General features: G+C 37.6%; 1 protein-coding gene across 2 annotated transcripts in view; it reads right to left on the bottom strand.

Annotated features, from left to right (window-relative positions):
- Positions 1–6,118: 6,118 nt before the first annotated feature.
- The window catches only part of TMEM45A (transmembrane protein 45A), a 75,381-nt gene continuing 68,475 nt past the window's right edge, over positions 6,119–13,024 (bottom strand). For both annotated transcript variants that reach the window (XM_078452934.2, XM_078452935.2), the window contains exons 5-6: positions 10,835–10,980; positions 6,119–6,639 (exon numbers count right to left, since the gene is read on the bottom strand). In XM_078452934.2, coding sequence (XP_078309060.2) covers positions 6,546–6,639; positions 10,835–10,980 — 240 coding nt within the window. In that variant the 3' untranslated portion in view covers positions 6,119–6,545. The remainder of the gene's footprint in view (positions 6,640–10,834; positions 10,981–13,024) is intronic.

Genomic DNA, 13,024 nt, shown 5'->3' with positions numbered 1-13,024 from the left:
GTGGTTTTCATTTCATCAAAATTTGTTGACACCAGTGTGTGGTGTTAGTGAAGTCCTAGGACCTTGACTTCAGACATTTGTTTTCAAAAAATTCCCTTTTTCTAAAATTGAGACAACAGAGTTCTTCCACATTTTACTTTATTTATAGTGTGATATTTAGGCATTTATACAATGATAATCATGTCTTCAATAAAAATCTTGCATGGGTATATTTTTATATTTATTCGTGACTTATTTTTTCATATTGTTTAAATTCTGATTCTTTAAAAACAAGTATGAGGAGTAGTAGAGGAACTTATTACTTCTGTGTAATACCCTCTAACTTTTCAGGTGTAGGTTTTATTACAACTATTAAGGAGGTTTTATTTCTTCTTTGGGTAACTACTTTTTTTGCACTCAAAAGAATCATAATTTGCATTTATTTTGACATGTATTCGTATTAAATTATCTTTAAATAAGCTTTTTTTATTAAACTAGTTTTTATAATAATAAATGTGCATATTTTTAAACAAACAAAAAGAAAAGAAGTATGGCTGTCATTAAAGGATTATAAAATAGTAAGAAGGAAGAATTTACGTGTAAAGATAATTACAGGACTGGATGGAGAATGATCCAATGCGAGCCTGGACTTGGTGCTGTAGGAATTCATAGGCAGAGAGTGGTAGGAAGCAGTAGAAAAGTCGTGGGGTTTTCTTGGGAAAATTAAAAATTCATTCTGCAGAAGACCTTATTAAGAAGGTAAGATATAGACCAAAAAAATTTGCAAACCACATATCTTTTTTTTTTTGCATTTACCCATGTAGTTACCTTTGTCTCTTTGTACAGATTCAAGTGACCATATAATGTCCTTTAATTTCAACAAAAAAAAAAGAAAGAAAGAAAGAAAAAAGAAAAACACTGAAATATTCTCATATACACACATACTGAGGACTTTTACTGCTCATAGCTCTTCCCTATGAAAAGAAAGGTTTTTAACTTGGCCTAAAGAATCTCCAGAAGTTAAGCTGCAAGGAGGTGGGGCAGGTAGGGTGGTTAATACACCACAGGTATAGAAATTAAAATAAGCATGTTTTGGGTAACAGAAAACAAGTCAGCCTGACCGGTACAAGGGTTTTGTTAGACAGTATGACAGCATAACTGCAGAGTGAATTATACTCAAATGAAGTGATTTTATTTTATTTGAATGTGATGCTTAATTAACTTAGGCTAGATCTGAGAGGCAAAGGAACCTAGGCCAGGTTCTGATCAGAGGAGAGCGTTGTTCTGTTCTAAATTGCTAGGCCCCGGGGGGCCTGGGTGGCACAGTCGGTTAAGCGTCTGACTTCAGCCAGGTCACGATCTCGCGGTCCGTGAGTTCGAGCCCCGCGTCAGGCTCTGGGCTGATGGCTCAGAGCCTGGAGCCTGTTTCCGATTCTGTGTGCCCCTCCCCTGTTCATGCTCTGTCTCTCTCTGTCCCAAAAATAAATAAAAAATGTTGAAAAAAAATTTTTTTTTAAATAAATTGCTAGGCCCCTTGTTTACTTGGGCTTGCTTATGTCTATATGTTTTAGAACCTGTGTGTATTTTGGCTTCAGACACAAATCATTAGGTAGGGATTATTTGGGGTTCCACCCCCAGCTTCTTAAACTCTTTAACCCTTCCTCAGGCCATTTGAAAATGGCAAAACAGCCCAAGTTCATGGGAGGAACCAGGTAAAAAGTGCATGTCTCCATTTTAACATTTGGTGTCAGTCATGGTAAGTCCTCCCACGGTGCACACACGCACTGAACAATGTTGCTCTGCTTTAAAGCAGCAAAAGCTAAGATATACTGGCATCTAATCTCAGAGCTGTGAGTTGAATTACCTTCAAAAGATAGTGACCTAGGGGTGCCTGGGTGGTTTAATTGGTTAAGCATCTGACTCTTGATTTCAGCTCAGGTCATGATCTCACAGTGGGGGAATCAAGTCCCTCATCGGGCGTGGAGTCTGCTTAAGATTCTCTCTCTCTCTCTCTCTCTCTCTCTCTCTCTCCCTCTGACCTTCACCCCCTCTCTCTCAAAAAAGAAAAAAAAATTAAAAAGAAATAAAAATAAGAGAGTGGCCTAGAATTCATTAGGCTATCACCTTAATATCTTTAAAAATTGAGTAGTCTTATCCAATAGGAAATATATGAAAAACAAAGTGCAAGATAACATCAAGTTCAGAAATCTTTATACTTAGAAGGAAATATATTTAAATATCTTAAGAGCTAAAGAATAATGAAATTCCATCAAGTGACACGACAGCCTGGGCGGGGGTGGCAGATTTTCATAAGTAGGCGGAAAAGACAGATAATTTTAAGTATGACTCCAGCTCAGGATGGTGCCTTCCCTGTGCTTTAAAAGAATGTGAGACAGCCTGTGTGGAGGGTCTGATAAAGTGACCATAAATAACAGAATTCAGCATGCGCCTATAGGATCACTGTCAAGAATCCTGTTCCATTCAGTATCTGGGTCCAAAAGCTCAATTAGCAGACTAGGTATTTCCTAGCATTGCCTGTTGTAAACAAATCACTTCCTTAACAGTAAGCCTATTTTATCATGGAAAGACTCAGAATTAAGTTATGTGGTTTTTTTTCTTTCTAATTTATTTATTTAAATTTAAGTCAGTTAACATACAGTGTAGTATTGGTTTCAGATGTAGAACCCAGTGATTCATCACTTACATATAATACCCAGTGCTCATCCCAACAAGTGTCCTCCTTAATGCCCATCACTGATCTAGCCTATACACCCACCCACCTCCCCTCCAGCAACCCTCAGTTTGTTCTCTGTATTCAAGAGACTCTCATGGTTTTCCCCCTTCTCTGTTTTTATCTTATTTTTCCTTCCCTTCCCTTATGTTCATCTGTTTTGTTTCTTAAATTCCACATATTGAGTGAAATCATATGATATTTGTCTTTCTCTGACTCATTTCACTTAGCATGATACACGCCAGTTCCATCCACATTGTTACAAATGGCAGGATTTCTAATCATCAACAAAGCAGGAAAGAGTAGCCAATGGAAAAAAGAAAGTCTCTTTAGCAAATGGTGCTGGGAAAACTGGACAGCAACATGCAGAAAAATGAAACTCGACCACTTTCTTACACCACACACAAAAATAAATTCAAAATGGATGAAAGACCTAAATGTGACAGGAAACCATCAAAATCCTAGAGGAGAAAACAGATAGCAACTTCTCTGACCTCGGCCATAGCAACTTCTTACTAGACATGTCTCTGCAGGTAAAGTAAATGAAAACAAAAATGAACTACTGGGACCTTGTCAAGGTAAAAAGTAATGTTGAAGAGAATCAAACTCATGATATTTTTGTGTTAAGAAATTATACATGTTTAGCATTTAGGTATTTCTAATTTTAAAAATAATTTTGTCTATGCTGAATAGTCTTGCAAATCCAATTTATAAATGTTTAATTGAGTAACAGATTTAGGCTTATGATTATAAGTTGAAATCTCACTAAGTTTATACACTGTAGCAGAGCATTTAAGAACACTTAAGTTTCACCACATCTGTAAGTTTAATACATTAGATTTGCAAGAATAACTGAACAACTTGGGAAGATTTGTCAGTTAATTGAAGCACCCTTCTTAAGAAGAAAATCAAAGATATTTAATTCACAGAGTTTAAGATGTCTAAAGAGAAATCTAATTATCTAAGTGTAAAATGGTGTCCTAACATCAAAGTCTGCCTAAAATTGAGGGTTTAAATTTGCAGGATTCAAAAATAGAAATAATAATATTCATAAATTGAACTTAAAATATTTAAAAGGATTAGGTTTTCCCATCTTTACTGGTTTAGTCCAGCAGCCTAATCATTCTAGTCACCGCACATCTCTTAACGTACCTTTTCAAGCTTAAAGCAAAAATCTCCCCTTATTGCCATTATATAGGAGAAATTCTTTTATTTCTTCTCTATCTTCTCAATCTTCTCTAGCTGGAATTCACATTAGACAGAATATAGAATTTCTGGATCGATTCTTCACATGTACGAAGTTTTCTTTCATGGTTTTTAATCTATCAAGTCCTTGTATTTTGGGAGAATTCCTTACTTCTCAGCTTTTATTTTCATTGCTCCTGTAGTCCCTAGTGACTCCTATACCACCTTATGAATCCACATCCCAAATACAACCAATATAGCCTCAACTGATGATCACTGTAGTGATAAAATGATGTGGAGTACACCAAAAGTCATGACACAATCTCCCATTTCAACAATGAGCCGGAAGTTAATGCAATCAGAGGCTGCACTGAACATTTCTCAAGCAAAGGAGATTGGAGGTCACAGAAATCACTGAAGAGCTGGTGTCACATCAATAGTGTTGATATTGGGCTGAGTTATTTGAGGAGTTTCTTTACTTTACTCATGGCAAATGAAGCTTGGGATACCCACAAAAGACGTTTGACAAAAGCTCAGGAATTGAGACCCCAGGGTTTTGGAAGAGTTGAGATACAATACAAATAAAAATAAAGGAAGGCACTTTCTCCCACCCCTTCCTTGATGAAGGCTTCCATGAAGTTACAATAATGGCATTCAAATTTATAGGGGCACCTGAGTGGCTCAGTTGGTTCAGCGCCCGACTCATGAGATCTCATGGTTCATGAATTTGAACCCTACATTGGACTCTGTGCTGACAGCTTGGAGCCTGGAGCCTGCTTTGGATTCTGTGTCTCCCTCGCTCTCTGACCCTCCCCCACTCGCACTCTGTCTCTCTCTCTCAAAAATAAATAAACATTAAAAAATAATTATCGTTCATTTCAGGCCCTGGAAGCAGAGAGCCCCAGACCGTGGGTTTAGAGCTGAACCAAATGTTCCCTACCCCTACCGCCTCCCCCTCCCCCCCACCCTTCTTGAGAACTCATGGAGTTGCATCTCACTTGCACTCTGTCCAGAGACTGAAGGAACAGACATTTGTGCTTTCTCATAAAGGCTGCTAGAATATTCGCATTTACCAGTTTTCAATATTCCAGCTTTAATCTGGTTTAGGCTAAGTATTCTGAGTGTCCCTGCTCAGGCCTAAATACCAGCAATATCATTTTCATGAATGGCAGCTGACAGCTCTTTTGAAACAAACTTGCCAAAGTTACAGAAACTTGCTGGACTGGAAAAGATAGAGGATATGCGTGATGCAGAATGCCATGATCACGTGAGGACATCACATGCCTGTGGGCATTTCATATGCCAGAAATGCACTCAGGTTTATTGTATCATTCAAAATAAGCCCTCAAGCTCCCACATCAGTTGTTTTCAACCCTTACATAAAAAAATGGAAGTGTCCAGTTCTTTGGCCTAAAGAATCCACTCACCTCCCTCTCCAGTGTCACTGTGAAAATAGCAAATGGGGCAGGCGTCTGGATTTGTCAGTGCTTTCTGGAATGCCATGGAGCTTCAGGATTTCATTGCCCATGTTTCACCTCCAGCTGCCCATGAGGCTGCCTCTTTCTTTCATATTCAAGTCAGTCCTCAAGAATCCCTGAAGGCCTCCTTACCTTTTCTATCTTTTCTGTCACGGAAGAGACTGGCCTTTCCAACTAACATTGTACTTACTAAATCATCTGTCTCTGGTTTCACTTTGTCTCAGAGACTGTAGATTCATAAAATGTGATAGCTAGAAAGTGCCCCATGACTCATCCAGTTCAATTCCCTTACTTTAAAGAGGACATGGTGATTTCTAAAGCCCTAGAGGCAGGTTAGTCGTAAGGTCAGAATTAGAAATGAGATTTCTTGACTCCCCACTAAGGGCTGCTTAGTCCAAGACTAGGTAAGAGCTCTGACTGTTTACCTGGGTATTCCATAAAATGCTTTTCCTTATTTTAACTCCTCCACTATTTCAGTAGAAGGGACAGTATGGTGGCTATGCTATGCTGTTTAATGACATTTTACTCTATAGATGACATCATAACTCCCCTTTCCCAGTCTCCATGGCTTTGCATCCCTGTGTCCTAGGGATCGTCTTTCTTGTCTTCCCTAAAAGACTGCACAACTCAGGATGACTTCTGGCTTACTTTTCCCAGGGCAGAACACAGGTGTTCCAGAATTTGTCACACAGCTCCTTCTTCGTGATGCAAGGGTGAGGTGTAGTTGCATTAAAAAAACAAAGACTTGAGGTTTCCGAACCAAGATTCCTGCATTCCTTTATTTCTCATTGCAACAACAAGATAAACAAGTGTAATTCCATGTTTAATGAATTGCAGATGATAGCAAGCTCAGGAACCTTGAGCATATCTATAAGGTAAATAACACATTTTTCTTAGCATGGGCATCAGACTTAAGATCATCTGGAAACAGTCACTCCAGGCCCCAAATACCATGACGTATGTGCAAAATGCATTTATCATCCAAAGTACTTACAAATCTAAAAACAAAATATTTGAATTCAAATACTTTAAGCAAATTGGAAATACAAACAATACACCAAGAATCATCCTCAGCCACCTGTTCTCCAAGCAAAAGATCAAAAAACAAAACCATGAACAAAAATATTCCAAAAAAGAAAAGTTCATCCAGGAAGACTAGATGGCCCTCAAAATCACATCTCTTCTTCTGATTCTTGTTCTCGTTCAGTATTTTTCAGGAGTCCAACTTCTGAGGAGCAGAACCTCTTAAGTCGAGATTTAACCAACCTAAGGAGAATGAAAGGCATCTCATGTTATGCTGTCTAATAAAAACCCAGAATAATGTGTATCAATAATACAGCAAACTACAAATTATCTGTACAAATGGGAGAGGCAACTCAAAAAAATCACTTTTATTTGACTTTGGAGCTACATGAAACCTTTATGTGGACTAAAGCAGTGTATAAGTAAACAGATACAATATAGCTTGTATCGTGTATGACATGATTGTTGAGTTCCTTGTCAGAAAATGCCTAATTATTCATAGTTTTGATCATTTCTGAAAGAAACAAGAGAATCTCTGGACTGCAGCAAGCCCAGAAGAAACCAAGCTCAGCTGAGAGCTTTTCCATCAAGTCCACACCTTGCTATGTATTACAAAAAGGAGCCCTCTCCTATAAAGGAAGTGTATGAAGACATCTCCTTCCCCGTGTCAAAACTCATGTCAGGTATGTCCCAAATTGTGCCTTCAGAGGGGTGCTCTTGTGCAGGCCAGCATGCTCAACTGCATGTGATGGTCCATGTAGTGATCTATGATTAACTAAGAAGATGCAAGAAGTGCCCTCCACCACTGTGATTGTTTTCATAGATTAAGAGATCTGTGGGTCTGGGGGAATCAGCAAAACAATTTTTGATATTGGGAGATATGAAGGTTCTTTGTGGCAGACTCTCCACTTCTCTGATGTAATAAGGACTAAGCAAAGCTTTCCCTGTGCATGATTATTTGTAAAGACATTGTACTATGACCATATCAATAAAACATAGTTCAGTTCCAAAAATACATGGGAACACACACATTTGATACACCAAATCATCAAAATCATTATAATTTTGTGTTAAACTTCACCAGCCTATCTGCATCTTTACCCTTATTTTCTTCTGCCTGTCTTCTTCTTCCAGTGAAGGTCTGGCCTGCCCCTATAAACATGTAATGACTTTACTTGTTCTCTGGATTTCACGAAAATATAAGCATCATAAAAGCAAAGACGTCACCTTATTTAGTGCCCTAATGCTAGCCAGAGTCTGGTACATAACAGTGGCTCAACACACATTTGATGAATCAATGACCTTTGGAACAATCTGCTAGGAGTTCATATCACTCACTTATTTGTAGAGGTTAATTCTCTTTCAACTCAGCATTAACTCCTCCAATAATACAACAAGCAAGTAGTAGTAATAAAAACTATTCACTCATCAAGAGCCAAAGAAACCAATCAAAATAATTTGCTTTGATTATTAACTGACTATTGATGTTGGTCCCAATGTCCTAGGCTCTTCAAGGCACTGTTTTCATGAAAGACTAATAGTCTTAAATAAGTTAAACTCTGGGAAATGTTTGTGTCATTTTTTAAATTCACATAGTTATCTTTACATTGCACAACCTCAATACATGTAAATGAAATGGATTGTTAATTCATTAATTAGATTCATTCTTGATGGCTCTTACGGAAAATAAAACAAAGACATGGCTACTTATTACAAATTAATTCTTAACACAGACCCTAGTGACTCCTCCTGTTTCCCACTCCTTCTTTCTGGGTTGTATTTGCTGTTGTGACAGCCACCAAGCTGACGCATGTTCAGGTTCTATCTGTATCCTATAGCCCTAGGTATTGGCACATGCATAAATGGCCAGTGCAGACAGGTTAAAAGCTGGAAGGGTGAAGAAGAAGTGCAAATAATTGCCAGTTTCCATAGTGATACAAGTCCAGGATACTAAGGTCAGGATGTGTCTGAGTTTTTGCTCCCATATGTACTCTGCAATTAACAAGAGAAAGAGCAGAGGGTCCCCTGAAAACCCATCACCTGTGACTGAATTACAAACAACTTCACACTCAAACTCTGAAAAACAGATTGTCAAAACTGCTTATGATTATAGGACGGAATTAGCCTACATGTGACCTCACTGAAAGTCAGTACTGAATCTTCATGACATTTTGTAAGTTATTCCTTAAGTTTATATCAACATACCTCATAACATGAGCTCTTGGTCTTATATTTCCAAAGCAATATGAGAGCAAAACTGAAAAGCATCTGAAACATGATTTCCAAACAAATAAAGCCCATACTCATGTAACTGAATAGATCTATTAAAAGTGCAAATAAGTGTTTAATGAATACCTACTGCATGTTTGATAGCATGCCAACAGCCATGTGAAATATGAAAAGGGTCTTTTCCTTAAAGTGATACAACCTAGCTAGCAGATAAGACTGGCTAATAGTAAAGATAGATCACAATTGTTAAAATGAGTAGTAGCGACTCAAGTACTATCCAAACTCATGAAGGGAAATGAGGGCTAGAATTATCACAGAAGTTTTCATAGAAGACATGGCGTTTGATTTGGATATGCCAGGTAGAGGGGACTAAGTGGTCACAAAAGATAAAGGTGTCTGGAGGTGGGGAGTGTTGAGAAAATAAACATGGAGTTTCTGGTTTCTAGAAAGTTGTAAGTGGATAAGAGGGGTCTGAAGCCTTTTGAAACAGGAAGAGACAGTAGTCTTCTTTTGGCCATGGAAGAGAGCTGACATGAGCTAGAGAGGCTCCTTGAATGTCGCCTTTATTCTTGGAGGCTGCCCAGCCCCTAAGGGGATGAGGCCCAGATGTCAGCCTAGAACAACAGGAAGAAGCAAAGTTTTACTTAGTGGCAGAGCCAGTCTTAACAGCATGCTTTGGGGGAATGGAGTAGGACTAATAGAGATCAGTCAATGAGAAGCTAGAATCTCCCAGTACCCAAAAGCACTTAGACCTCTAGAAGGAGGTAAATACAGATCAAAGTAAGCTGACCAGGAGCCTAGCAGAGACATCTGGGAGTTACACAAGGAAATGGTTCCCTTACTAAGAGACTCAGCACCAAAGCTGCTTCAGCAGTGAAGCTCAAAAAAGCACAAAGAAGGAGGGGTGACCTGGGAAAGAAGAATAAAAAGCTAGTTTTTGAAGATGCTGAGACCACACTGGGCCTAGAAGCAGCTACTGCATTTTATTTATCTAGAGAACCTACTAGATGTATACTGTCCAATATGGTAGTCACTATGCATATACAGATATTTAAATTAATTTAAATTAATGTGGCACTAGGCACATGTCAAGTGTTCAATAACCACATAATCAAGTAGTTCATGGCTACCAAATGAAAACTGCAGATATAGAACATTTAGATCAGTGCTGACGTCTGCAGAATTAAGTGTAGAGTCTGCATGCTTAATAGTTGGGATCAGCTAGACCCATTGTGATTTGGTATTAGCTACCTTAAAGATAGGAACCATGTTCAACTTTTTCTATTTCTTATTCTTCAAGATGAAGCTTAATTCTCTTATTCTTCAAGATGAAGCTTAAATATGAGGAAGCCTCCTCTGGGCTCCAATAGTGCTTTGTTCTACTATTTCCACCAATTGCACTGTATCTAAATTGTCTGTTTCTCCCCATAGGGTCTATACTTTATGCATTTTTTGATACAGAAGGAGGAGGAGGAGAACAAGAAAGATAACACAAAAAGAATAAGAACAACAAGAATAACCTCCACTGCACCCTCATTATGTCCTATGCATACATTTACACACATTTCTTATTGAGGTACTATTATTTTTCCCATTTTGCAAACAACAAAACTGAGACTTAATGTGGTTACATAATTTGCCCAAAGTCATACAGTTGATAGGTAGGAGAGCTAGGAATATGTGTTTTATCAATCTGTCTGTTATATTGCTCTTCGTTCATTGTGAAACATTGAATCAGAGTCTTTCTAAAAACAACTGAATCTTACTTTTAGAAATATTAGAGTAAATGTCAAATTAATCACATACTCATATTTAATGGGAAACATAAATGTTGATCAAAATGTAACACCAAGCTTGTGAATTGCTAACATTAATGTACACATGGGCAAATGAAGGGCTCACTGCAGGTATGGAAAAGGAAACAGCATATGCAAAGACACAAAGGCACAGAAAAGTGTTGAAGGGAGACACATAGGTCATAGGTCAGAGAGACAGCTGAGACACTGTTGAGCGAGTCTAACTTTAAACCAGCATTTATTCTTTCAAGGGGGGATTTCTGGGTTTGCAGATAATTTTCTGCTACATTTCCCTGTCTTGTGGAATACTAAATAATGAAGTCCCCCTTTGAACTTAAGTTCAATACTTCTGAGTCTTGTTGGTCATATACCAAGGAATAGAGCTTCCATGAACAAAAAAGTCACTAACTTACCAAGTAACAAAGGCATAAATCACTCCAACAATGACAATGTGTAATGTGTAATGCCAACAAAAGCATATGCTGAGAAACATAATGTTGTCATGATCCATTGAATCCCATGCAGGACCTCCACTAGGGGGATAAAGGACAAAACCAATCTGTAATTTAAAACAAAAAGCACATATTGAAAATAATCAATCACATTCCCAATGATAGCACATTTCAAAATGTTTGGTTCCAAGATCAATCTTAACTAAGACAACTCTAATTACCTGAGATGCTACAGATAGGTCATCAGGTTTCACTGCCTATTTAAGTAATACAGATAGTATCTACCAGGTCATAATTTCAAAAAAAACATTAAGGACATTTGAAGATGAATTTTTAAAATGTGGATAGTAATCATCTCTGTGGATTATGGACTTTCAGAGAATGTGCCAGGTTTCTAAGTTGTGCAATTTCACTCAGTTATTTCAAAATTAGAATACAAAAAGGTTTTAAAATAAATGCTCACAGATAACATTATATTCAATGATAAAAGACTGAAAGCTTTTCCCCTAAGATTAGCAACAAGATGAGAGCATCTGATTCACCACTTCTATTCAACATTGTACTAGAAATTTTTAGCCAAAAATTAGTCACGAAAAATAAAGGGCATCCAGATTCTAAAGAAAGAAGTAAAACTTTCTACATTCACAGATGATACAATCTTATATAGAGAAAATCCTAAAGAATCCATACACAAAAGAACTATTAGAGCTAATAAATGAATTCATCATACTTGCAGGACACAAAATCAACACACAAATTCAGTTGTACTTCTATACACATGCAATGAACAACCCAAAAATTATGTTAAGAAAACAATGTTGGGGTGCCTGGGTGGCTCAGTCGGTTGGGCGTCCGACTTCGGCTCAGATCATGATCTCGCGGTCCGTGAGTTCAAGCCCCACATCGGGCTCTGTGCTGACAGCTCAGAGCCTGGAGCCTGTTTCAGATTCTGTGTCTCCCTCTCTCTCTGACCTCCCATTCATGCTCTGTCTCTCTCTGTCTCAAAAATGAATAAACGTTAAAAAAAAAAAGAAAAAAAAAGAAAACAATGCCACTTATAATAGCATTGAAAAAAATAAAATACTTAGGAATAAATTTAATCAAGGAGGTTCAGGACTTGTACATTGAAAGCTATATAAAACATTGTTGAGAGAAATCAAAGCCTAAACAAATGGAAATACATCCCATGTTCATGGACTGGATGATTTAAAATTATTAAGATGTCAATAACACTCAAAGCAATCTATAAACTCAAGCAATCCTTATCAAAATCCCAATGGTTTTTGTTGTTGTTGTTGTTTTTACAGATATGGAAAACTGATCCTAAAAATCATATGGAATTTCCAGGAACCCATAAACAACTTCAAAAAAGAAAAATAAAGTTGTAAGAATTACGAAGTTGTAAGAATTATGCTTTTTGATCTCAAGACTTACTACAAAAACTGCAATAATCAAAATAGGGTGGTACTGACATAATGATAGAAATATAGATCAATGAACTAGAATTGAGAGTTCAGAAATAAATCTATATGTCTGTAGAAAATTCATTTTGATAGGAGTGCCAAGGCCATTCAATGGGTAAATAATCATCTCTTCAACAAATGGTGCTGGGACAACTGGATATCCACATACAAAAGAATGAATTTGGACCCTTACCTCACACCACATACAAAAATTAATTCAAAATTGGTCAAAGACTAAATATAAGAAGTAAAACCATAAAACTATTAGAAGAAAACATAGGAGGAATCTTCATGACCTGGGATTGCTGATGACTTCTTAGATATTACACTAAAAGTACAATCAACCTGGGGTGCCTGGGTGGCTCAGTCGGTTGGGCATCCAACTTCGGCTCAGGTCATGATCTCACAGTTTGTGGGTTCGAGCCCCACGTCGGCCTCTGTGCTGACAGCTCAGAGCCTGGAGCCTGCTTCAGATTCTGTGTCTTCCTGTCTCTCTGCCCCTCCCCCACTCACACTCTGTCTCTCTCTCCTTCAAAAGTAAATAAACGTTAAAAATTTTTTTAAAATAAAAGTACAATCAACCAAAGAAAAAATACATAAATTGAGCTTCACCAAAATTAAACTTTTGTATTTCAATTGACACTTTCAAGAAAATGAAAAGACAGGGGCCCCTGGGTGGTTCAGTCAG

Source organism: Panthera onca, chromosome C2 (genome assembly GCF_046562875.1).
Source record: "Panthera onca isolate mPanOnc1 chromosome C2, mPanOnc1 haplotype 2, whole genome shotgun sequence".
NCBI lineage: Eukaryota > Metazoa > Chordata > Mammalia > Carnivora > Felidae > Panthera > Panthera onca.
This window is presented reverse-complemented; position numbering and strand designations above follow the sequence as displayed.